The sequence below is a fragment of the Phyllosticta capitalensis genome, assembly GCF_038381095.1.
Source record: "Phyllosticta capitalensis strain CBS 128856 chromosome Unknown BKA78scaffold_11, whole genome shotgun sequence".
NCBI classification, from domain to species: Eukaryota; Fungi; Ascomycota; class Dothideomycetes; order Botryosphaeriales; family Phyllostictaceae; genus Phyllosticta; species Phyllosticta capitalensis.
The window spans coordinates 1,350,373-1,373,536 of NW_027117449.1; the positions used below are offsets into that span (position 1 = coordinate 1,350,373).

Below are 23,164 nucleotides of genomic sequence, written 5' to 3' on the forward strand. Positions count from 1 at the left end.
CCTTTTCGCGCTTCTCCAATCTTTCGTCTCGGACTCTTCAACAGCAGCCCAAAACACCACCCACACCCCTTTCTCATCCACCACTCAATTACAACCAATACAAAAGAGTTGGAGAAGTACGAGACTGCAGAGATGGTCAAAAGACAGGTCGACAGGAACAACCTTTTCTTGGCCATCTCTTCTGTCTCGTACTTCTACATCTCCTCTCCAAAACAGTTTGAAAAAGCAACCGAAAACTCCAAAACTCCATAGTCATTCCTCGTCCTTGTCTTCAAACTCCTCTGCCAATCTCAACACAGACTGGCCACAACTCCACCATCACCTACTCAGCCGAAGCAGGCGTAGGCGTAGACAACGGCGTCAGTCTGGGCCTGGGGGGCGTCATCTTGTCCACGCCTGTCGGGACGGTCTCGTTGCCTCCAAACTTGCCCAGCGTGCCAGACACGGCCGGCTGGGGAATACGCACGGCACCGTTTCGGTGACGTGACTCCCCGAATCGCACCTCCTCGTCTGCGTGACTTTGTCCTGGTTTGGGTGCTGGAACCTCATGGTCGTGCAGGCCGTGGCGCCAATGGCCGTGGTGTCCTTGGCCGTGGCGCCATTGGCCGTGGGAGTGCTTCTCATCTGCGTCGGGCTTTGCTCCCCTGTGTAGGCCAAGCCATCCCCATCCCTTGGGCCTTATTGGTTTGCCGACCCTAGTATGGGCGTGTCCGGTATGATTTCGGTGTTCGGGGATTTTTATTATAAGGTGAGGAAGATGTTCATTGAGCAGCTCTCCGGGAACATGCCTGTCCCCTCTCGAATCCTTGTCTTCCATTTTGTGCGGAAGACCAAGATGGTGGCGATGGTCGTGATGGAGGGGGTTGCCGAGCCGATGTGGGTGCGGATGCACCGAAACGTGACCATGACGGTAGGTGTGATGGACCGGATGCGCGTTTGTCGTGATGAAGAGGGAGGAGAGGAGGAGGACCAAGCCGAAGACAGCTTTTGGGATTGCGAAGAGCATTTTGGTGGTGTTTGAAGGTTGTGATGTGGTGGTGGTGTGGTTTTGAATTTGTGATATTCCGACGAAATGGAGACAGTGGAATGAGGAGAATGAAGAGAGAATTGGAGACGAAAGGAGTACTATTTAAATATGAAGGTGCCTGGGTCTAAATCAACAATCCAACAAGTTATCGAGAGAACCACGCGTAGCTCCTTCCCAACATTGCCGTCTAGTGCTCGCACTGAGCCAAATTGGACAAACCGCCAGACCACCGAGCCACACCGGTTTCCCCCCGACAAATTCGTCAACAATGGAGCGCGCGACTGTTTCCCCAAATGCCTCTCAAGTGCGCGCCGGACTTGGACCAGTGTGGACGAATACGGCGACGACTAGCAGCCTAATCAGGATCGCTTCAAAGGCACGCTGCGTCTCCGTGCTTCCCTGCTCTTTCGTTTCCTACCATTGTCGAATCTAGTGTTTAGATCCACGGTCGTCTGAACCCATCTTTCCATCCTCTTACGTGTTCCTGTCCAGCCCCTCTTTCATCCACACCATGGCACGAGCGTCGAAAACTCCTGGTTCCGTTCTTCAACCAAAAGACACGGTGACAAGTGCGCCGGTTCGGAGCGCTTGAGGAGGAATTTGGTTTGATTTGACACGACACACGTGTATCCGTCTCTCTGGTGAGGAGTCAGGAGCGCACGTCTCAAGACATGGTAAGGTAGGAGATGCATCGTGGTAGAAAGTGAGAACACGAACATAGACGCGTGGCGCAGGAGGAGTTTTGCAGTGGTTGGACTTTCAAGTGTGGATTTAAGGGAGGAAGTTGACTAGAAGGCTGCTATAGAGAGGTAGAAGCAACAGCAACGATGGTGGAAGTCGCTGTAGAAAGCAGAAAATGAAAAATGAAAGGGGAAGAGAACACGCCGGAAGACGTAGATGGCGCACGCACGCAACCATCCAACGCGGCAGTCTCCCCTGAAGGAGCAAAGCAGGAAGGAGCGGCCAGCATCGTACCTGCTCTCTGTATCCCATGTACGCCCAACAAAAACCTCGCGTCATCTCACGACCGCTCTTCCAACCTCGACACTCAACACGGTCGAATTCTCCCCGCCCTCATTCTGCCTATCACTCCCTCGTTCCATCGGCGCTCCATGGATGGATTTACAAACCAAGGCTGTTTACTTCCAACCACAAAGGTAAGCTCAACCACCCTAGGTCGGCGCCGAGAAAAGGGAGATAGATTCCAGAGCCACAGAACGACAAAGTCGATCGACCCAATGCCTGCTGTTGCCCAGTCGGCTGTTGGCACCTTTCGCACCCAACGACCCAACGCCAAAGCTCGCGGGCAGCAACAAGACACATCGCTAATGCGCACCCAGACTTTGCCCTCTCGACCACCAAGCCAGATCCGATGCATCACGCGCGCTCCCATCGAGACTCACCTGTCTCATCTCCTTTCCAACCCACGCACTTACCTGGTGACCCGGCAACTTCTGTCCCGGAGCCAAGCGAGGAGCCAGACACTCGTCCACTCGCACAACATCCTTCTGGGATTCGACGAGGATCCGATTATGAAAGATCGAGGAAAGGCAACCCCATGCATCAACTCAGCAAGCTGCGCCCAATCAAAGCGGGCCGTAGGACTTTGTCAAAAGCTTAAACAGCGGATGGACAGATTTCCAGAAACCGTTCCGATCTGGTCGGACGTGCGCAAAATTCCACAGCTAGAGGAGTTTGAGCTTCTTTCTCAGCAGCGCGCGAAGCAAGAGCAAGGAGTCGAGAAAGAAATGATGAGGATGAAGGTGTAAGGGTTGAAGTGGGCGTGAAAGAGCACTGACGCGCGGTTAAGCGCTTAAGGACGCAAGAACAAGAAGAACCAAACAAGAATTATGCAACCAAATTCTGCTTCGACAGGGAAAACGTCGAAAGATTAGGGGAGCGACGGAGCGGCTTGGAGGAATCAGTCCTCCATGTGTCCTCTCTCGCTTGATCAAACCATCCACACACCGCAAAGGGCATGCGAGCAATGGGGTGAGTACATTACCCATACTTCCCTTGAGACTTAGACTTTTAAACTTGCTAAGCCTTGCAATCGCAATCTCCAGGCACCCCGCCGCCGCCGCCAACATTGCCGCCGAACCAAGTCTAAGAGCCTACGCTTAACAGTGCGGCGCCCTGTTGCTTAACGTGCGTCCAATTCTCCAGCGAGCATCGTGAGTGGTTCTCATCTGGGTGTGGCAGGGTAATCTTTGGCCTATGCATTTCCTTGTTTGCGATCTTGTTACTTGAAAGGACGATGTTTGATGACAGATTTGGTCTGCGCCTCTCCCACCGTAAGTATAAGTCGACAAAGAGACTTGTTAACCATACTTGCGTAGGTACCGGATTTCCAAATATGTGCATGTTACTAATGGAACTTTGCTCTTCTCGCTCGGCAGCTAACCGGAAACCGCAAAGAGGTCTGGAGATATCCGATGGCTGGTGGATAATTGTATCGCGCTGCTGACCCTGTCCCTGCGGTGCCCCAGACGTCAGTTACTCAGTATCCACTTTTGCATGCATGCACAGAGTCGGTCTCTCTCGACGAGTTCACCTAACCAGACGGGCAGATACCCCAGACTCGAGCCCCTGCTTAGGGCCCGAGCATGGCCGCAAGTCAGCCCGCCAGTCAGGCTAGTCAGCCAGCAACTCAACTCAAGCGCGCCGAGCAATAACTCTAAAAACTATAAAACTATAAAATCTCTGGATCGGACGCTGACCGGGGGTCCGATGAGCCGCGTCCAATCAGCTGCGGTGCACGTCCCACACAATGAAGATGACCGAGGGGAAAAGAGCGTTGATGCAGCGAAGAAAAAAAGGGACCTGGTAACGGTCGAGCTTCTGTGAAGCATCTCGAAGAACTCACAGAGTCCGCACCTAAGCTTTGACGGCCAAGGCGATGGACGAAGCAGATTTCTGCCGGACATCGCGATGCGACACTGTTGCTCATTGCGTGCGAGCAGGTTTTGAGACGCAAAGAGACGGGAAAAAATCCACAGGCCTTCTACCGGATGCGAGCGAACGAGATGGCATTCTGCTGACTCGGTAGATACAGTCGATGGCTTTTGGAGGCTGGAAATGTGTCCGCTTTAGACTTTTTGGCAAGCGGCATGCGGGTCGATTGTCGAAGCGCGCTCGTGGACGCCATCCAGCGGCAGGTGGTGAAGATGGCACGCCAAATGCTTTTACCTGCCTTTAGCAAAATTGGATCGATTTTACCCTGACGCGGGTTGCTGTGGTGGTTGGGCGGAGAGGCCCGTCGATGGAGGCAATACGAGGGTGCCGCAGAATTCCGGGCGAGTCGAGCACGACAAGACGAGCAAAGAAGAGGCGTCTGTCCAGGTGGGCACCCGAGCGCTTGGTATGGCGTTTTTTGGCGGCCATGACATCAAAAGTCGAGCAGCTGCCAAGAGGCGGCCGTCAGCGCCCTCATCATGTTGGTGCGACTGGCAAGACAGAGGGCAAAGAAAAAAGGCCAGCTTGGCGGGGAGGCGGCTATGCCCGGGGGAGATTTTGACTTGTCCACGGATTTGGGCGTCTTGGCCGCCACGCCGTTTCCAGATTGGTAAAGCAGGGACAAGGCTGGGACGAGAGGACGACAAGACAGTGTTTTGTCGCGCCAAGGCGAAGCAAGCTTCGGGTTGACGTCGAGCCTAACACGAGGCTGCGGTGCGGCGATGCGAGTCATAGCTCGTTCGGGGGCCAATGGCAGCTGGGAATAAGCATACAAATGATGCTTGGTTGCGTCGGCCTTGGCGACCTGTCCCTTTTGGGGCACGCTCCAGATGATGCCAACCGTTGGCGAACAAGACTCTGGGGCGACGTTTCACATGGTTTCTCCTACCAGTGGGAAGGGGCCTCGGACTTATGGTCATGAAGAGCTCGTCGACCGCGCCCGTTGTCCGACGTTGCGAAAGAGCTTGCGTACTGTCCCACGGAACGCATGGCGAGGGCGGGGCCCTGGCAAATTGCAGATGAGATGCAGCGGAGCTCGGAGGGACCAAAAAATAATACTGGCACAAGTCTGGCAGAGGCTGGTGGTGGTGGACCGGTGGTGGTGCCAAGCGGCGTCAATCGAGCAGCTTGGCTTTTACCTTAATTCTCGGCCAACCTTGTCGGCCTGACAGCGGCGGGCGATGAGTGGCGGCAAGTTCCAGCCTGGGTATTTTTGAGAAGCGAGAGAGAGAGAGAGAGAAGAGTGGTAAAAACGTGCGACGGGTTGCATCGAGATTGCGCGGCCGTGTGCAGCGATTTGTGTGGGTGTGGTGGGTGCAGGCGTGGACGAATGGCGAGGGCGATTGTCATGTACGAGGATGATGCGAGGGCAAATGCCGCTACTCCCGCTGGGCAGTTCATTATGCTTAAAGCCTTAAGCTTAAAAGCCTTATCGCAACCCCCATGAGCGCATGACAGCCAGGCCGCCCCCCTTGGCAACGTCGGTGTATTCAGCGAGTGTTTTCTCTGTTCAGTCTCTGCTCTCGTGGTGAATATATTCTTGTTATCTCGTCGTCGACGTCTCTGACCAAATGGGGAGGCCAGAGCCCGGCATGCGTCGTTGGCTTACGTGGCCCCGAGCATGGAAATCCGGTGGACCCGCAAGAGGATGCGACTCAGGAGTTAGCACGTTCCGCAAGAGAGGCTTGGCGGCGCCGGGCTCTGGAAGGGTTTCCAGCTGGAGCTAGCTGTTGAGATGGCGATGTGCGGTGCGCTACTCTGGCCACTGTCACTCCTTGCGTACGAGGAACAATTCTGCTGACGTCTGGTGGTGGACCGTGGAGTAATGGGAGGAGACGAGAGAAGGTCACGTCGGCTTGGCGCTGGGGGCCGAGGCGGGCTTACGCTGGAGCTTGTTGTTGTTTGCGCGGCACTTTGAATTAAAGTTAGCCTTAGGGTCGGGCAGGGGAAACGCTTATTCTTGCGCACTGATGCTCTCTGGGCACTGGGCCCCAACAAGGGCACTCAAGCAAACACCAATACCCATCCAAAACTGATCCACTCCCGAAATGCGCCACTCCAAGCAGGCCAAGGCCGATCCATTCCCACGCGCCTGACAAAAGGCACATTCCTGTCGAGCCAGAGGCATGTCTGTCGTCTTTTCCCTCCCTTCCACTCTTCTGTTCTGACACACAACCGACCGACGACCGACGGACCCTCGCCCAACCATCCCATCAATCCGCTCCGCCCTCCTCGACTTCTTCCTCCTCCGCCGCCGCCGCCGCCTCTTCTTTTCAATTGACAACCCTCTTCAAGCTTATCCTCGAGTGTAAGTCCTGTGTCGCAACTTTATTCCTGTTTCAGATCGCCGCCCGCCAACCGTCGCTGCCAACACCACTCCCGCCCCGTTCCGTGCGAGGTTGACCGCGGCCGCCCACCCTTGGCTCCCAAGCATCCCCAAGGCCTAGTCGCCGTGCTTATTGCTGGCCTAATTTTGTCCTATGCGTCAACTCAAAATTGATTCTGGCTCAGCCGGTACCATGGCTTGGCTGACGCTCGGTGTTTCTGCAGTCGGCTTAACCGAAACTTTATATCCTTTGTACCTACCCACCGCCTTAGTAGTCGCCTGCTCGCTCCTCTGCGCTTTGCTGCCACTACCTGGCCGCTGCGCTTCACCACCAACACCATGGAGACATATCACGGCCACGTCCGAACTCCCAATGACGCCATCATTCTCTTTGAAGCATGTCGCACCGGCCTGCTCCCCCGCGTCCAGCGTCGCCTGTCCGAAAAGGAACGCCAGCAAATCAAGTCCGGCTCCGTCTTCGTCTGGGATGAGCGCGAGGCCGGCATGAGGAGGTGGACCGATGGGAAATCTTGGAGCGCGAGCAGAGTTTCGGGTAGCTTTCTGACCTACCGCGAAATGGAGGGCAAAAGAGGAGGCAACAGCTTTTCTGCACCAAAAAAATCCGGCTCAAAATCCGACTCTGGTTCAAAGGATGGCTCGGACGACGACACCATGCCTGACGACGGCTACCGTTACAAGCCCGACGGTCTCATGAAGCAGTCGTTTAGTATCACGACTTCCACAGGCCAACATCTTCACCTGATCAGCTACTACTCGCGCGCGAGCCCCACCTCGCAGACGCTTATGCAGCCGTCGCAGGACCCAAGTGAGTCTTTTGGGTCAATGTTGCGTCACTTTTGCTAATGGACAAAAAGCGCTGCGTCACATCCGTCCCCAAAAGGGCATGTACCCAGAATCGTCGGTAAACGAGCAATCCAGCGTTCCAGCAGTCACGCGAGGTCCAATGGGTGGATCACCCTTCACCACCGCCGCGCCACACCAGATGGGATCTCCGTACGCGAGAGCAGGCCCTCCAGTCCCCGCATACGCAATCCACGCACCGCCGGGCAGTTGGCCCCCAACTCCTCTCGGGACGCCGCCTCATGCTTACACCCACTACTACGGACCACCCCCACCGGGCTACATTGCTCACTCACCTCATCCGTATCCTCACCCTTATCCTCTGCCTCACGTCCCTGGATATTCGGCTCCACCGGGTCTACCTCCGCCTCCTCCTCCACTTACCAATGGGCACCCTCATCCTTTCCCTCATCTGGCCCCGCCTCCTCCTCAACACCAACCAAATCTCTCCCCGCGTGTCCAACACACTCCGTCCGGACCGATGACTTCGGCCCCCGGATATCCGCCTCACTCGTATCCCCAGTATGAGCCTCCTCAGGATAGGATTGCGTTGCCTGCCCCCACGACATCCGGACCGCAACTTCCTCCAGTCAACACTTCGGCGCCTGTCACCAATGGCAAGCAAATGGCTTCGCCACCCAACAGACAAGCGCCGCCTCCTTCGAACGCGGCCGAGCCTCAGACCAACGGTGAGACTACCAACGCGGGCCCGCCCACCACGTCAACCGGCAAGATCTTCCCAAGCATTCATGCGCTGGTAAACGGCACCTCTGAACCTGCCGATACCAGGAGTGATACCAGTGGCAACAGCCGTCAGGGCAGCAGGAGCCCCAATGGACCTCTTCCTCATGTCAACAACCGGATTTCGGGATTTGGAGAAGACTCCAAGGCACTTCGAAGCCTGGACAAGGCTTTCCTCGTCTAGTCCGCTTCGTCTACGTTTTCTGAATCCGTCCTCTCAGTGTCCTGCATTCGATTACGACACCGACTGGCCTACGTTGCTGATTTCTGTGTTGCCTATTGCGGAAAGGGAAGTCCGCCTCGAGTCCTTTTCTACGTTGTCGTTTCACCGAGACAAAGACCTGGAAGTGGAACAGGCTGGATGGCGTTTCAAAGGCTCCTTTGCTCTGAGTCGCGACTTGCGATTCCCAAACACGTTTCGAACTTTCTGCTTTCCTTGCGAATTGTTGCATGAGGGACGGGGTTTGCTATGGATGCATGGAACGGCGTTTTTGTGTGCGGCCGGATGAGTGCGGAAAACCACCGGCCCGGATTAATCGTGTTTTTTTCCTTCCAAATTTCTCCTTGCGTTTTTTGCTTTCTTCGGCCCTCCGCCGCCGCTGGCTCGACTGCTGAGGCTGCGCAGGCGGAGGTGAGATGTCGCGTTCAAGTGCGTCGAGTCGAGATACCACCACTTGCCAAGCACGTATGCTTGTACGTACGCGCCCGTACTCTTTTTCGTGTTTTCCCCTTTTTCTCTTCGCCTTTACTTTTCTTTTCTCCCTGTTTCCTTTTTTGTTTTTCTTTTTACTCTCTGGGATTTGAGAGAGAGAGTATCCCTTTGCTTTGGCGTCGGTCGCTACGGTGTCTGGTGCGTGGACGGTGTGGAAGCTACAGGACAGGACAGGACAGGATCGGGATCGGGACCAGACAAGAACGGTTTTTCCCCAGTTTGCAACGAGAGATGATGGTCAGAGAACGGACTTCAGGGGAAATTGCAAAATGATGGTCAAAGAAGGGAAGGTAGAATGATGTGGTCAATAATTTGGCCGGTGGATCAAGAAATCGAGAATTCGAACGCAACACGACGCCAACTGTCTTGCTCTCCTATGTGTATGAATATTGTCATGTCGCGGTGAAGGTGCGATACTTGCTGCTGTCAAGTTTGCTACACCACGCACTCACGCGCCAAAGGACTGAGGACGGACAAAGTCTCAATGCCACGGGCGGCGACCACCATCCAGGTGCCTCCTTCTCGTGCCGTCCTCACCACCATCATATTCTCAACTTTACAAACCACCACTAGACAAGTGTCTATCCACCATTTCATTCAGGCAACGGCGGACGTCGGACTCGTCCCCTCCGACCTAGGTATTCTGGCTTTCACATCGCCAACTTCGGATAATCGTTCCCGACCACAACGCCCCGTTCCCCTTGATCATTCACTCTGCTACCCACTCCCTCCCTAAAAACAAAAATAAAAAATAGAGAGAAAATTCATCTTCTTCAGCCCCGCGAGCACACGCGTCCAACATCATCCAACAAACAGCTGGGGCTGGGGCTGGGGCTGGGACTGGGCCAGACTAATCTGTAGTTCCGTCGTAAGCTGTAAGCGAGCGTCCGCGCGTGCACGCGCAGGGACCGACAGCGACGACGGTTCGACTTCAATAGGAAGCGAGCGCCAAACGGCTCCAACCAATGACAACGCCTGCATTTGCATCGGCAGTGCGGTGATATGACATGCGGCTCCTTTGTGCGCAAGGGCCCGCGCGTTTGGGGCCGCTAGCTGCTGCTAGTTTAACCTCGGCAGTTGGGGCGTCCCGTCGTCGTCGGTGTGGGGTGAGATGATGTCGCCATGTTGTGCATGTTGCGACTGGACGTCGAGATGGATGGGGGAGTTGGGAGATTTGTAAGGTGTTACAGTAGAGAGCGTGGGGAATGAGGAGAGGGATGTGTAAGATGTAAATGTGCATGTAGATGCTGTTGAAATGGTTGACAGCTGTAGAGATACGAGGAGTGCGAATGACATTCCAAGGCGCGCGCGAGAGAGAGAGAGAGAGAGACGGGAGGGACCTGAGTTCCGCCCCGCTTGCTTGCTTGCTTGCTTGCTTGCTTGCTTGCCCGGGTGCTCTGGCTGCTATCGGGAATGCCGTTCAGTCAGTCCAGCATCATCGAATTCCACGTCCAAGTTCCATCTTCACCTTTCCATCCATCATCCCTCGTCCTCGCCATCGCCATAGCCATCCTCGTTCTTCTCCCGCGTACGGAACCTATCGACCTGCCTACTACCCAAGCAAACCGCGGCATCTCCCTACCCTACCTCTACCCCACCCGAGACTGGACCTCGTTCGAACGACAGACGACAGTTCATCCCGTCCCAATCCACCCAACAGCCAAACGGACGCACGCAAGCAAGCAAGCAGGCGGGCCGAGCCGCGGTTAACTGCCTAGCGCACGACTTTATCTCTGCCTCGTCTCTCTCTCTCTCCCCCATCCACGCCGTTTGATTACTTCTCCTTCTTTGGTCCCCCTCGCACCGCACTTGTTGTTCTTCCCCGCGCTGCTGCTGCCGATTACTATTCCACTCGCCATCATTCGATATTTCCCTCGGACTACTCGACCGCCCACCACCACCACCACCACTCCACCCGTCTACATTACGCAATTTCTCCAATTCCTGGGTTTTTTGATTTCGACCTACCTGGACCTCTTTCACCAAGTAACTATCCTTTGCCGCGCGCCAGTCGGATCAGTCTACCGAGTCCACCACAAGATTTCCAACAAAAAATAAATCTAAAAAAAAGCAAAGGAAAGAAAGAGAGAGGAAGAGATAAAAATGTCCGACAAGAGCTTCTCGACCAAGGACGTGGCGGCGCACGCGTCGGTCGACGACGGGCTGTACATCATCATCGACAAGGGCGTGTACAGCCTGGCCGGCTTCGTCGACGAGCACCCCGGCGGCAGCAAGATTCTGAAGCGCGTCGGCGGCAAGGATGCGAGCAAGCAGTTTTGGAAGGTATGTTTGTTGTATCATCTTGTCTTGTTGCGTTTGTAGTTGTGGGGTGGTGGGGTTTGGGGGGGAATGGTTTGAGCAAGGTCAGGAGATCGGGGGGAGCATGTTGCGTGATATCCCGGTCCATCTGTGATGATGCTGCGAGCAAACCATGGTGTCGAGAGATACAAAAATCGCCCGGGCACCTTACTTGAGCCAGGATTTTGCGTGCTGACGAACCAAACTACCATCTAGTACCACAACGAAGGCGTCCTCAAGAAATACGGGCCCAAGCTCAAAGTCGGCGACGTCAAGGAAGAGGCAAAGCTGTAATCTGCAATAACCTCCTTCCTCCTTTTTTTTTTTTTTTTTTTTCCTTGGTTCCCAACTTTTTCCAATCTTGGTCGGCTCTTTTGAGATCTGCCTTTGCCATCTATTCTGCAATCTTATTTCATACCAGCAGCAACCTCTTGTTCAGCCGAATGTCAGTCGCGGCGGACGAGGTTGTTGGGTCCCGCGCGACGACACCACACGACCGACCGGGTTGAGATGGTAGACGTGTATGATGAGGATAAGGATGGCGGGAGTCGGGCAGAGGTGTTCGGGGCAAACTGGAATCGAATCGACCCGACCCGACTCGACTCGGCCTGGATTGGCTTGATGGCAAGAACACGACGACGACGATGACGAACCAAGCAAACGGCAAACGACCAAAATTTCTGCCAACCAGCGAACCACCAGCAGCAGTAACATAACAAGAAGGTAGTCAAGCGCGCCCTCCCCCTTTGTCGCCTTCGCCCGACATTGAGATCTTTCCGTCGTCCCACCGCTCCCTCCTTCTCGCCTCGAGCCGCCGTCATCTTTTGCATTTTCTCTACTTCATTTCCATTTCCCTGTGTGTGTAGCTTTTCTGTAGCGTGCGTGGCCCCTGGAGCCGTGTATGGGGGTGGTAGATTTGGTAGATGTAGACTTTTTGGGCAAGCGCGAGGTGACGTTTTGGTATTGATGTTTACTTGTCGAATGCACTCAATTGACAAGACGGCGAGTGCAGCCAAAGTAGTGGATTACTGAGTCAAACAGGCCGAGTGGCGTGCCATATGTGTGAGCAAGCGGCTGCATGTATCCGCCGGCCAATGTCTAGATATCACGCTACTAATGTGCAAGCAGGCGCGTCGCCAGCCTCAGTCTTGGGTCTGTCTGTCTGGCCATGCATGTCATGATATTATGCTATCCGCATCGAGTCTTGCGCGGATGGAGAACAAGTCACCGCTCTATTCTATGGTACACATTGCGCGTTCCATTGAAGGTCCCATTCCGTTTCTCCCCGTCCCTCCCCAACAGCCGCCTCCCCTCGCGAGCCGGCACTTTCGTTGCTCTACTCCAATAACGACGCCTGATTCGTGTACAGCACGTCGACGACGTTGTGCAGCTTCTCGATGGTGGCCAGGGCGGCATCGTAGCCGGAATCGCGCTGCGTCTCGTCAAAGACAATGAGGCAGCCGGCATCCTGGTCGAGGACGCCGATGATGACCTTGTCGAGAATCATCTGCGACAGCTTGCGCTCGACCTGCTGCGTGTCGAGGCCGACCGTCTTGGCAATGTAAGGAATCTCGACGCGCGAGTACGGCTCAATGACCTTGATCAGGTTCTGCTCGAGCATGGCGTCGTAGAGGCGCCGCAGGTGCGACGCGATGAAGCGATCCGAGCCGAGCTCGTAGCGGTAGTCGGACAGGGCCTTTTCGTACTCTTCGAGCGAGCGGTTGGCGTGCGCGCGCGCCACGGCCTTCATGGCGTCGAGGTTCTTTCCCGCGTACTTGAGCGCGTGCTTGGACGTCATGATGTTGTTGACGTCGTCGACTTGGTTGAGCATAATCTTGCAGAGCAGCATGTACTGCAGGGCCGAGGTCGCCATTTGCTCGTTGTCCAGCCCGTGGTAGCCCTCCATGGCTTCGATAAAGTATGAAAAGGCCGTGGTGAAGTCCTTGTCCTCCGCGTGCAGCATTCCACTCTGCATGTCCAATCCCGCCTGCACCAGCGGTGGCGTGTACACCGATGCTGCCGATGTGCGCGCCGAAGTCAACGCTGCCCGCCCCTTGGGTACATTGCCCAGCGCATGGTAAACCCTCGACTCGAGCAGTTGCACTTCAACGAGCACCAGCTTGTCGTCCAGGCGCTTCAGCTCCTTGAGCAGGCTGTTGATGAGCGTGAGGGCGTCATAGTAGGCTTGCTTTTGCATGTAGAGCGAGACGAGACGAGTCTCGAGGTTTTGTCGGAGGAAGCCTCTCCGCTCGGAAACGGCCCATTCGATGGATGACTTGGTGACGGTGATTTGGGTTTCGAGCGTGTTGGGGATGGTGGTGAAGAAATCGAGAAGCTGTCGGACTGTCCACAGTCAGTCAGAGCACCAATGTCAATGGAAGGTAGCAATACCAAGCTTGGCCGTCTTTGCCTTTGCAAACGTCGACATGACGGAGCGCGTCTGCCGAATCAGCTCCGCCAGCTCGTCCACTTTCTTGTGATCCCGGTATAGCTCGCCCAGAGAGACGAGGGCCGTCTCAAAGTTCTTGATTGCGGCATCGCTGGAACCCGGGTCCCTGGAGAGAACGTCGCGGTAGATGGCCTCTGCCTTTCCCGGCTCACTCTTAGCCAGCTTCTGAGCCTCTTCTATCCGCTTGGCGTCTTCGGGGGCGGCGGGAGCCATCTTGTTTTGTGGAGACGTATGAGGCGGAAGAAGATGGGGCGTTCCAAGGAGAGCGAGTGGGAAGATGCTCTAGCGTGGTGATGGGGAGGGTGTTGATGTCTGATGGCAACTGAGTAGCTCCGGTAGCTCTGATGTCGCGTCGGCCGTCGGTGTTTCGAGCTCACCGCCCGCCAGCCGCGCCAAGCATTTTGAATTCCAAAAGTTCTCGCCGTTGCGGCCAACCTTGTCCTCCGCACCCACCAACATGGTATGCACTCCTTGACCTCTTCGACTTGTGATTTTGAAGACTGACACGCAAGTAGAAAATCAAAGCCCTCTCTCGGTCGACAGCCGACTACCAGGCGCCGGGCACAAATGTCGCCCGCGCGCCTCGCAACCTGGATCCCGCCCTACACCCATTCGAAAGAGCCCGCGAATATACGAGGGCCCTGAATGCCACCAAAGTGGAGCGCATGTTCGCGAAGCCCTTCCTCGCACAACTTGGCAAAGGTCACGTCGACGGAGTGTACTCGATTGCAAAAGATCCCGAGTCTCTGGAACATTTTGCCAGTGGCAGCGGAGACGGCGTCGTCAAGGTTTGGGATCTGACGAGCCAAGAGGAAATATGGCAAGCACAAGCGCACGAGAACATGGTCCGTGGAATGACTTGGTCGCGCGATCGCAAGGTGCTTTCTTGCGGAACAGACAAGACGGTCAAGATGTTCGACCCGTACCAAACCACCTCTGGCAGTGCGCCGATTGCGACATGGCTTGGACAGGGCGCGTTCACCAGCATGACACACCACCGCAGCGATCCAGCGATTGCCGTGTCTTCCTCTTCGCAGATTTCAATCTATGATACCACGAGACCAGCCTCGAACCCGGCGCAGACAATTGCGTGGCCGACCGCCATCGACACCATCAACGCCGTCTCCCTCAACCAGACAGAAACGTCGATTCTCGCCTCGGCCGCCTCGGACCGCTCCATCGTTCTCTACGACCTCCGCACCTCTGCGCCCCTCCACCGCTCCGTCCTGACTCTCGCCTGCAACTCCATTTCGTGGAACCCGATGGAAGCCTTCAACTTTGCCGCCGCTAGCGAGGATCACAACATTTACATTTTCGACATGCGCAACATGAAGCGCGCTCTCAACGTCCTCAAAGACCATGTTGCCGCCGTGATGGACGTCGACTGGTCGCCGACGGGCGAAGAGCTCGTTTCTGCATCCTACGATCGCAGCATAAGGCTTTGGAAGCGTGGACAGGGCCACTCTCGCGACATATACCACACGAAGCGCATGCAGCGTGTCTTCTCGTGCGCCTGGACCCCGGACAACTCGTACATCCTTTCTGGCTCCGACGACGGCAACGTGCGGCTGTGGAGAGCGAATGCGGCGGCACGACAGGGCGTCAAGACGGCGCGCGAGCGGCAAAAGCTCGAGTACGACGAGGCGCTCAAGCAGCGCTACAAGCACATGCCCGAGATCAAACGCATCGCGCGCCACCGGCACGTGCCCAAGATTGTCAAGAAGGCGGGCGAGATCAAGAAGGAGGAGCTGGCGGCAATCAAGCGGAGAGAAGAAAACGAGAGGAGACACACCCGCAAGGGCGAAGTCAGGAGACGGAGCGAGAGGGAGAAGATGGTGCTGGCGACAGAGCAGTAACACGATTCAACCAAGGAACGTGCATGGGGACAATGGAACAGGGTTGGCTGGGCTTGATGTTTTGCTGCACAGCGATGGCGTTTGTGGGTTGGGACACAGGGGGCGAGGAAAAGCTTTCGGGGCGTTTGAGTTGCGATCTTTCAAAGGTTATGTTGGCATCAATTGTTAGCAGGGACCACCAAAAGTGCTACATTGTAGAATGTTTGATTACCACCGACGGCATCTATGCCATTTGATGGCAGATAGTCCGAACAAGTTGTTGCTTCCGATCATTGAGATCAAACAAGAAATGCAATCATTTTCCCACGCGTCCAAGACCGCTAGTTCCATGGCTATGAGTTTCCCTCATCCAAGTTTACGCTGTCCCTTTTGTTTCCTCGTCGAGTCCACACACCTGTGAGGGAACGCATCTAGGTCTGATCATTTTAGGGCGGTGATCAATTCATGCCAAGCGCAAAACCACATGGTCTACCGATTTTCACTCGGTCCATAATATCAGTATTTGCTTGTGTTCCATGTCTATCATCGCTTCTGGATATAGGAGTCTTGCGAAAGCCCATCTTACACATTTGCGCATCTTTGCCGCTCAGAAAGTCGATTCTTACTTTACAATCTAGCCGTCGAGAACGCCGTCCTTTCTGAAAACCTCGGTGCTCCACGGCTCGCTCGTCAAGGCCGTCAAACCAGTGTGCGGCTCGCACGTCTGCCTGCCGCTCAAGGGGCCCGGCGCGGGGATCTTGACACCACCTGCCGTGTAGGTCCTGTCCTGGGGGTTGATTTCGGCGTCGACGCCCGTGGCGGCCTGGCCGGTGGACTCGGCCGCAGACTTGAGCGCCTTGAGCAGCGACTTGGTCTTGTCGGCGGTGAGGTCCTCGTAGTAGTCGTCGTTGATCTGGACCATGGGGGCGTTGGCGCACGCGCCAAGGCACTCGACTTCGGTAAAGGTGAAGAGGCCGTCCTTGGTCGTGTGGCCCGGGTGGACGCCCAGCTCCTCTTCGATGGCCTTCATGATGCTGTCGCTGTTGCGCAGCATGCATGGCGTCTGTGGTTGCGTTGGCTGTCAGCCTCTAGTTCGATGATGGTGATCCCCCTCCTCCTCCGCACTGTTGTTCCTGATTCCTCCGAAGTCATGCCATCATACCGTTGTGCAGCACTGGACGTGGTACTTGCCCACGGGGGTGCGGTTGTACATGGTGTAGAAGGTGGCGACCTCGTAGACGCGCATAGGGGGCATCTCGAGCAGGCGGGCGACCTCGTTCATGACGCTCAGGCTGGTGAAGCCGTGCTGGCGCTGGCCGAGGTCGAGCAGCGGCATGACGGCCGCCTTCTTGTACTGGCTCGGGTAGCGGGCGAGTATCTCTTCGATGAGCTTCTCATTCTGCGCGTTGAACTTGAACGGGATGTTGGGGTTGTTCTCGGGCGTGTCCCTGTGCTGTTTGTTGATGGCCACCGCCCAATCGTCAGCTGGTTATTCCCCGGATGTCATGGCGGCGTGTTGTCGGCGCCGTGGAGAGGCGTGGAGAGAGCACGTACGACCATGAGCGAATCGCTCCGCGCGGCAGGAGTCGTTGCAAAGGAGCGCCATTGGGGTCGTTGCGCCCGCCTGGCAGCTCGGAAGCTCGACCGCAGGGCAAATGGACTGAATCTCGAGGCCATTGTGGTGTGGTTGATGGTGAGTGTCGTCGATCGGTGGAGGGCCGACCTCTTGGGGCACGCGCTTGGCAATCCGGGGTGGTGTTTGGTCGCTGGCCAATCACAGCCCGCCCTTACATCATAGACGTTGTTCGATGCCCGCTCGGTGACAAGATCAAACCTCACTTCGTTCAGCTTCGACATTTTTATGTTGATCTAGCCAATTTCTGTTGAGGCTCTTTCAACAGCAATCTGAACAACTTCTGTGACATAATGTCTATCTCATTGTGACCGCAAATGGACTCATCTACTCCAAGTACTGTGTTTTAATTGTACATCATGAGGAACGAAGAATTTTGGCCATGATTCATAAGGGGGATCTGTCTCTCATGACAGAATGGTGGCAGTAGGCTGAGTATCAGCTCGAAAGTCACCAGCTGCCCGTTGCGCAAACTCGCCGTAATCCACAGTCGGTATTGTCTGGGTACCTGCGTCGAGAGTCATGCCGCTCAGAGCCTCTGTGGCCGTTGATACAGTCAGAGGTCCAGGAATTGGTCCCGCTGGACCAGGGCTGTCGAACTTGTTGGCATCGTCCCGTCTCCGGGCCATTGCGAGGACTTGTGCTTGGGTAACTCCCATACATCGGCCCACAAAACTGAGGCGCCCTTGTAGCCACGATCGCTGTAGGGGGGAGATGGATTCCACGTTTGCGCAAACGAAGACGTGCCATACGAGAAGGAAGCCACCAAGGGATCTCGATGCTTGTTTTTTGTCAGTTCATGTCGACGCTAGATGCATTTGCACTCTTACCATCTCGATCCTGTCCAGTTTCACAGGTGGATTGCTGAAGTTCGTACTCCAAGTGGAAAGGAACACTTGCGCTGACCTCGTCGACCAAGGTTTGGGTGATGAAGCGAGCTTGTCTCGTTCCAGCTATGGCTTCGGGGTCCGAAAGGTCGGGCGAGACTACCGACCAGGCTGCCAAAGCGACAGATTGGGTTGTGATGCGACAGATGCGGTAGTCGTTGATAACGTGGGCAGCGTAAACGTCTGGATAGACGTGGACTGGGCCTAACCATCGCTCGGCTTGGAGCACGTCTGGTCCAAGGTCATGTACTACGGCCACTGTTCTGGGAAGCCAGCTATCAGGTAGCCAAGGCAGCCACGACTCCAACTCTTTGTCGACCTTCTTCGCAGCTTCAACTAATGTCCGGGCTTCAGACACTTTGTTGGGACCATTTGGCATGTCCAAGATTTCTTTGAGGCGGGCGCGTATGTTGGGCAGTCCCATGGAGAGTAGGGTGAGCCTGTTGGGCGGTCTTTCGTCTTTGACATGCCAACCAGTGCTGCTTGGGAAGTCTTCAAGGGGGATGCATTTCTGAATTGCACTTGACAGCTGCAGGAGTCAGCCATGATGTCGAATGCCGACAAGGGATTGACTAACCATCATGGCTCGAACAGCAAGGAAGATTTTCCGAGATTGGTCGGAGAGAAACCCATCTGCACCTCGTAACTTCGTCAACGTCACAGCACCCGTAACGTGGTTCTTCCAGGCGGTTATGGAATCATTGGTGGACATTATCGACTATGATTGGTGTTAGCGCACGCTTTCCGAGAGTAACAAATAAAAAAAATCGTAATCTAACACAGGTTTTGAACTCTTCAATGAAGGTCTTGGAGCTAGCAATTTCCACACGGTGCTTGTGGTTGTAATGTACCTCATAGAGGGCGAAGAGCAAGATGGACAGAATTGTCTCATCCGTCGCCGCCGACGCGGGATTCTGCAATGCTTCTCCCACTTTGCGCAGGGCTTTGCCGTACGCTCGCGCAGCCTCTTGGGACATTGGTCCGCGGCCAGGGTAATTGCTAAATGCCGATAGTGATACAGCATTGGTAGCGAGATGCAAGGCAGAGGAGATGTTGGCCGAGTTGTAGTACGGAACCAGGACGTTAAGAAACGAGTCTACAGTGTTGGACTTTTGTGGGAGAAGCACAAAATTTTGGAAAAAGAATGAAGTAGCTTGCGTCTCGATAGACGTCTGAATGCCAGAATGGACTGTCAACCTTTGCGGCCGCGGACGACGCTGTGCCGAAAAAATATCCGAGACATCGAACGAATCCGAGCGGACTGAATTCGACCCTTGAGCGAGAGGAAGAGGTTGTTTTTCATTGTTGGGGTCTGGCGGGGATTCGCTGCTGGGCCTATTCCAGTCAAAATTATTTTCCCATCAACGCAAGGCGCAACGACGGCCGAGAATAGCTTTCTACATAGCGGATAGCATATGGAGAGTAGACATCAGGTAACCACCGTGACAAAGAGACCTTGGTGTGGCCGAGGACCACAGGGCTCGGAAAATTATGCGAGGTGAATGCGCGAGGGAGAATTGAGCTCGGAAAGGAAACCATTGCCTACCGGGAGCTGGAAGTCGTTGGACTCGACCTCGTCTTGGAAGCTTGTCGCCGAACTCTACGAACGACAGCGGCGTTTTCGTTCCGGAACATGAGGTCGAACTCGTCCGGAAACCCTGGACATGTTCGACCCGACTTTCTGCAGTTCCCACATGACGGTCGAGCCTCATCGCACTGGGATTTTGTCAGCCAATGTAGACAAAGCTCCGTCAAGACGAGACGTCTCGCAGGGCAAAGCAAATATCTGCAAGGCGGGAATCAAGAAGGGCCTCTTACGCGGATTCTGCGGCTTTTGCATGTCTGGCATCCACGACTCGGTTTGCCCGTATACACCATAGTCTCCACGACCACAAATGGAACAGTCGCAAGAATGACCAGAACAGGCAAGACGACGGAGGCCAGGTCCCGGCGCTGAAGATCCACCGGCTGTTCAGCCCGTATATAAGTCTACCGGTTGCCAGAGACTCCAATAGCTCAGGGGAACAGAATGATGCAGACCAGCTCCAATTATGAGCCACCTTGTCAGATCAAAAGGGACGAAAATCGCACCAAGAGGTACATGATGCTAGGGCGTTGCATGCGGAGGAGTTTGGCGGCGGCCATTAGGCAGACAAAAACCTACACGAAATAGGGACGAGGGAAACAAGAGCTCGACACATGCAGTCGGGGTCGTGCCGGGGTGTGCTTGCGCTGCGATGCTGCGGGTCGGCCGTCTCGCAAGCTCTGCCGTTTTGGGCCACATAGGCGATGTTGCGACCCCTGCCACCCTGCTGTCGATCCCTCTCCAAGCTCTTCTTCGACCGCTAACACCTGCCACTACAATCCTCACACGCCTCCTCTTCATCCAATTGTGTCAGCCTACTCCTGCTACTCCATCTTCAACCCCGCGGCTCAAGCAGGCACTTCTCTCAATCGTCGCTCGCGGGCTTTCGGGCACATCCGCGGACCTCTTGTGGCCGAGACGACATTCTATCGTCCGCTCGGTGCGATCAACGACTTTCCATCGGCCTTAAACATTGCTGCGCAAGCTTCTAAGCCAATGTATCCGAGAATTCAGCATTGAATGACGTGGTAACGATGCTATCATTACCCGCCAGGTCACGGCGCCGCAACGTTGACTAAGTGTGTCCGTCCTGGGGACCCCCGCAGGCGTGCGGCTATCTTGCCTACACCCTCCTAGTCACGGTATGCTATGCAGACGACATCGGAGATCATCGACTTCAAAGATGACGCGTTTGTCGCCCTCCACCAAAAGCTTCTACTGGCAACTGGGTCTTCTTCTGCTCATACTGCGTCAAAATATGCACGTCATCGCCAATATCTCATGTATCTGAGATGATTTTATTGGAGTGCCTGAAAAACCAAGGCCCGACAACTGATTCGGCAGTCCGTGACCAGGAAGTGCTCTCGAAATGCTCTCACCAACTCACAGAGGGACCATGATATCCTGGTGCCCCTTTCCAAAACGAGCTCTTGCGGTTGCCCTTTTGGTCGACGCAGGCATTACCCCACTACTCTTTTAGGCAAGAGCATTGCGCCGTTCTGTCGAAATTGGATCTCACTAATTTGTCCGGCACACGGCAAACATAAACACCATGCGCCTGAGGCAGCAAGCATCCTGATATTCGCCGTCCAACGTTGTCTTGGCAAAGATCTTTGACAGTGGCTTGCTGCGCTGTCTTGCTTTTTCGGCTCGATGCGAAGTTCCCGCGGAGTTTATTGTCCGGCTGATTTCCACCTCGGTCTGACCGTCTGACCCCGCTGATGTGACTATGCCAGCGTGGGCCTGTGGCTTGAATGCTTGAGGGTGGCCAACATCTGACCTGCTCACTTCAATGGCGGGGCAGTCGAACCACTTGCAAAGAGCATGATCAATGGTGCCGCCAAGTTACCGAAAAACTTTGCCCTAGGTCTAAACACAAACAATGCGGATATCAAGACCTTTTCTGGATTATCAGCTTGAGCTTTCGAATTCAAAGACCATAGCCTTGGTCATATACACGGTTTTGAATCCCAGGCCCACTGGCCTGTTTTCCTGGACTCGCTTACTGAAGCACCCATTGTGTCCTTTGATGCCTTATGTGGCATCAATTTCAAAGCCAAGAGCGCACCAGCCTCCAGGTCAACACTTTCACAATTGCCGCTCAAAGACAGCAATGACGTACTCCTCGACTTTGAAAAACTGAGCTGGCCGTAATGCGTCGCGACGTGTTCTTTGAGACTGACTTCTACGCGCGAGATAGAGCAGTGTCACTTTCTACGACAGGGCCGTAGTGTTCTATCAGTTCGGCCCCGAAAACAGTAAAATTGAGTCAGCCCTACAGATCTACCCATTGGCAAACCAAAGAGGAATTGTTTCGGTCCCATTAGGACTCGCGCATTCAACATGAGAATAAAGATTGCTCCAGGGAGCCTCCACTGAATCGTAAATCTTCGAACAGACCCAGATTCCCGGGCCATCTTGGCAGGTGGTTTTAATTCCAAGTCCCTGGTCAAGCGGAATAGTTTTTCATTCAACCCTGAACGTTGAGACCTAGTTTACGCAACCGACCCGCTGCCCAACCGAGCCCTGACTAGTTCCAAACCTGGCCATCATGAATTTGAGGAGAGAAAGAGAATGAAAACACAACCAAAACCTCATTGTAAGACAGCCAGTTTCAGAAAGTTCGTTGTCACTGTGTCATGGAAATGCTAAGTCTCAGTGTGAGTTTAGCTGCAGGAACCAGCTCCTCCTGAAGACGTCAGACACACGCGCCCACAACTACATAAATGAATTTACGGGAAAGATTGCCGAGGGGCTGCAGCTACAATCGTGGATGCCGCACTATGATTTGTGACGCCTCTCCATGTGCGGCTGGATCTCCCGAGGCACTGCTCAGCGACTATCTCACTCATACTCTTGGACGAATCGACGGAGATACAGTACAGTACTCGTCCATCGACAACTGCCGCTTCTTTTCCGAACAATCCTCTTAAAGTTCGAAAGACCTAAGGCGCAATGTGAGAAGATTTTGGGCCTGCATGCGAGCCAAGGACGTCGACCAGAAACCAAACAAGGACATCGACCACGTCAATTGGAGCAAGCTGTTCGTCGAACCATGTTTGCTGAGACTTTGCATTTCGTCATCCTGGGAAATGCCACTGCTGGACCATTTTCTCCTCGATACCTTCTACGCTCAAAAACCTCTGCAGATTGTTTGTGGCAGGTATGGACTTGGAACATTTGCTCGTCATCAAGAACTGAGGACCCAGTTCACTCACACCCTTAATCGAGCGAACGGTCTCTTGAAGAAATGAGGAAAACGGTCAACGGGGCCACCATGTAGTCGCTTGCCCATGTCCTGCTCATACAGTACATCCAACGCGTCTTGTTTGGAACCGGAGAATCATCGCGTTCCGCTTCCTCCCTCTCACTTCCGGCATGCACAACTGCGGCATTTCCATTCCGCTATCCAATACCACCACACGGCCCCGGACTGCTTGATGCCGTGCCGGTAGATTAAATTTCGCTCGCACGAGGGACTTTCCTGCATTGTTGACAGTGGGAAGAGGGTTCGGAGGAGGAAGATCAGCAGTACAACACGTCTCGGCTGTTGGATGCCTGAGGGTGCAACAAGTCAGTCAGCGTTTGGGTTGACACGAAGCATTTGTTCAGTTCTTGACGAGACTGACGGCGGCTGGGTGCCCATCATCTGCCAGATCAACGAGCCAGCATGCTGGGACGCGGCAGTTGTTTTGCACTTGGTGCTTGAGTCGTGGTCCACAGGAACACCGACACTTCCCATCTATCTCGACTACTTTCGTATCGCGATGGAAGAAATACGACATGTTGGACCATGACATATGGTCGCTGTCGTGAAGTCAAGGAGCGTTCGAGATGATCTGACTACGCGGCTTG

At 54.8% G+C, this 23,164-nt stretch overlaps 10 protein-coding genes across 10 annotated transcripts; 7 read left to right on the top strand and 3 right to left on the bottom strand.

The window, feature by feature from the left end:
• Positions 1-1,890: 1,890 nt before the first annotated feature.
• Positions 1,891-2,796, top strand: BKA78DRAFT_299561 (uncharacterized protein; the record flags this gene model as incomplete). Its single annotated transcript, XM_066887073.1, has 1 exon — positions 1,891-2,796. One exon carries the CDS (start codon positions 1,891-1,893, stop codon positions 2,794-2,796), a length of 906 nt encoding a protein of 301 aa, XP_066739962.1.
• A 2,637-nt stretch (positions 2,797-5,433) lies between these two features.
• BKA78DRAFT_325620 (uncharacterized protein) lies at positions 5,434-5,947 on the top strand. Its single transcript, XM_066889376.1, has one exon. The coding sequence runs from the start codon at positions 5,554-5,556 to the stop codon at positions 5,707-5,709; it is 156 nt and encodes a 51-aa protein (XP_066739963.1). The 5' UTR covers positions 5,434-5,553; the 3' UTR covers positions 5,710-5,947.
• A 700-nt stretch (positions 5,948-6,647) lies between these two features.
• Positions 6,648-7,410, top strand: BKA78DRAFT_231768 (Gti1/Pac2 family-domain-containing protein; the record flags this gene model as incomplete). Its single annotated transcript, XM_066883784.1, has 2 exons — positions 6,648-7,134; positions 7,184-7,410. Coding segments are annotated over 2 exons (714 nt in total), but the record flags the coding sequence as incomplete, so codon positions are not given.
• An 826-nt stretch (positions 7,411-8,236) lies between these two features.
• Positions 8,237-8,976, top strand: BKA78DRAFT_44680 (uncharacterized protein). The gene has a single exon (XM_066893201.1). It carries the CDS (start codon positions 8,380-8,382, stop codon positions 8,893-8,895), a length of 516 nt encoding a protein of 171 aa, XP_066739965.1. The 5' UTR covers positions 8,237-8,379; the 3' UTR covers positions 8,896-8,976.
• A 761-nt stretch (positions 8,977-9,737) lies between these two features.
• Positions 9,738-10,567, top strand: BKA78DRAFT_44782 (uncharacterized protein). Its single transcript, XM_066893203.1, has one exon. The coding sequence runs from the start codon at positions 9,867-9,869 to the stop codon at positions 10,338-10,340; it is 474 nt and encodes a 157-aa protein (XP_066739966.1). The 5' UTR covers positions 9,738-9,866; the 3' UTR covers positions 10,341-10,567.
• A 158-nt stretch (positions 10,568-10,725) lies between these two features.
• On the top strand, positions 10,726-11,214 carry BKA78DRAFT_258097 (putative cytochrome b5; the record flags this gene model as incomplete). The annotated part of the gene is made up of 2 exons (XM_066885250.1): positions 10,726-10,905; positions 11,137-11,214. The coding sequence occupies 2 exons, from the start codon at positions 10,726-10,728 to the stop codon at positions 11,212-11,214; spliced, it is 258 nt and encodes an 85-aa protein (XP_066739967.1).
• A 789-nt stretch (positions 11,215-12,003) lies between these two features.
• BKA78DRAFT_44674 (PCI domain-containing protein) lies at positions 12,004-13,704 on the bottom strand. Its single transcript, XM_066893200.1, has 2 exons — positions 13,312-13,704; positions 12,004-13,263 (listed from the first exon to the last, which is right to left on the bottom strand). The coding sequence occupies exons 1-2, from the start codon at positions 13,580-13,582 to the stop codon at positions 12,257-12,259; spliced, it is 1,278 nt and encodes a 425-aa protein (XP_066739968.1). The 5' UTR covers positions 13,583-13,704; the 3' UTR covers positions 12,004-12,256.
• Positions 13,705-13,804: 100 nt separating this feature from the next.
• BKA78DRAFT_44853 (WD40-repeat-containing domain protein) lies at positions 13,805-15,325 on the top strand. The gene is made up of 2 exons (XM_066893204.1): positions 13,805-13,829; positions 13,885-15,325. The coding sequence occupies exons 1-2, from the start codon at positions 13,827-13,829 to the stop codon at positions 15,223-15,225; spliced, it is 1,344 nt and encodes a 447-aa protein (XP_066739969.1). The 5' UTR covers positions 13,805-13,826; the 3' UTR covers positions 15,226-15,325.
• A 406-nt stretch (positions 15,326-15,731) lies between these two features.
• On the bottom strand, positions 15,732-17,011 carry BKA78DRAFT_44857 (thioredoxin-like [2Fe-2S] ferredoxin-domain-containing protein). The gene is made up of 3 exons (XM_066893205.1): positions 16,759-17,011; positions 16,367-16,657; positions 15,732-16,267 (listed from the first exon to the last, which is right to left on the bottom strand). Exons 1-3 carry the CDS (start codon positions 16,879-16,881, stop codon positions 15,839-15,841), a joined length of 843 nt encoding a protein of 280 aa, XP_066739970.1. The 5' UTR covers positions 16,882-17,011; the 3' UTR covers positions 15,732-15,838.
• A 121-nt stretch (positions 17,012-17,132) lies between these two features.
• BKA78DRAFT_288893 (uncharacterized protein) lies at positions 17,133-19,956 on the bottom strand. The gene is made up of 6 exons (XM_066885753.1): positions 19,543-19,956; positions 19,271-19,440; positions 18,504-19,059; positions 18,302-18,442; positions 17,668-18,253; positions 17,133-17,618 (listed from the first exon to the last, which is right to left on the bottom strand). The coding sequence occupies exons 1-6, from the start codon at positions 19,600-19,602 to the stop codon at positions 17,245-17,247; spliced, it is 1,887 nt and encodes a 628-aa protein (XP_066739971.1). The 5' UTR covers positions 19,603-19,956; the 3' UTR covers positions 17,133-17,244.
• Between the last annotated feature and the right edge of the window lie 3,208 nt (positions 19,957-23,164).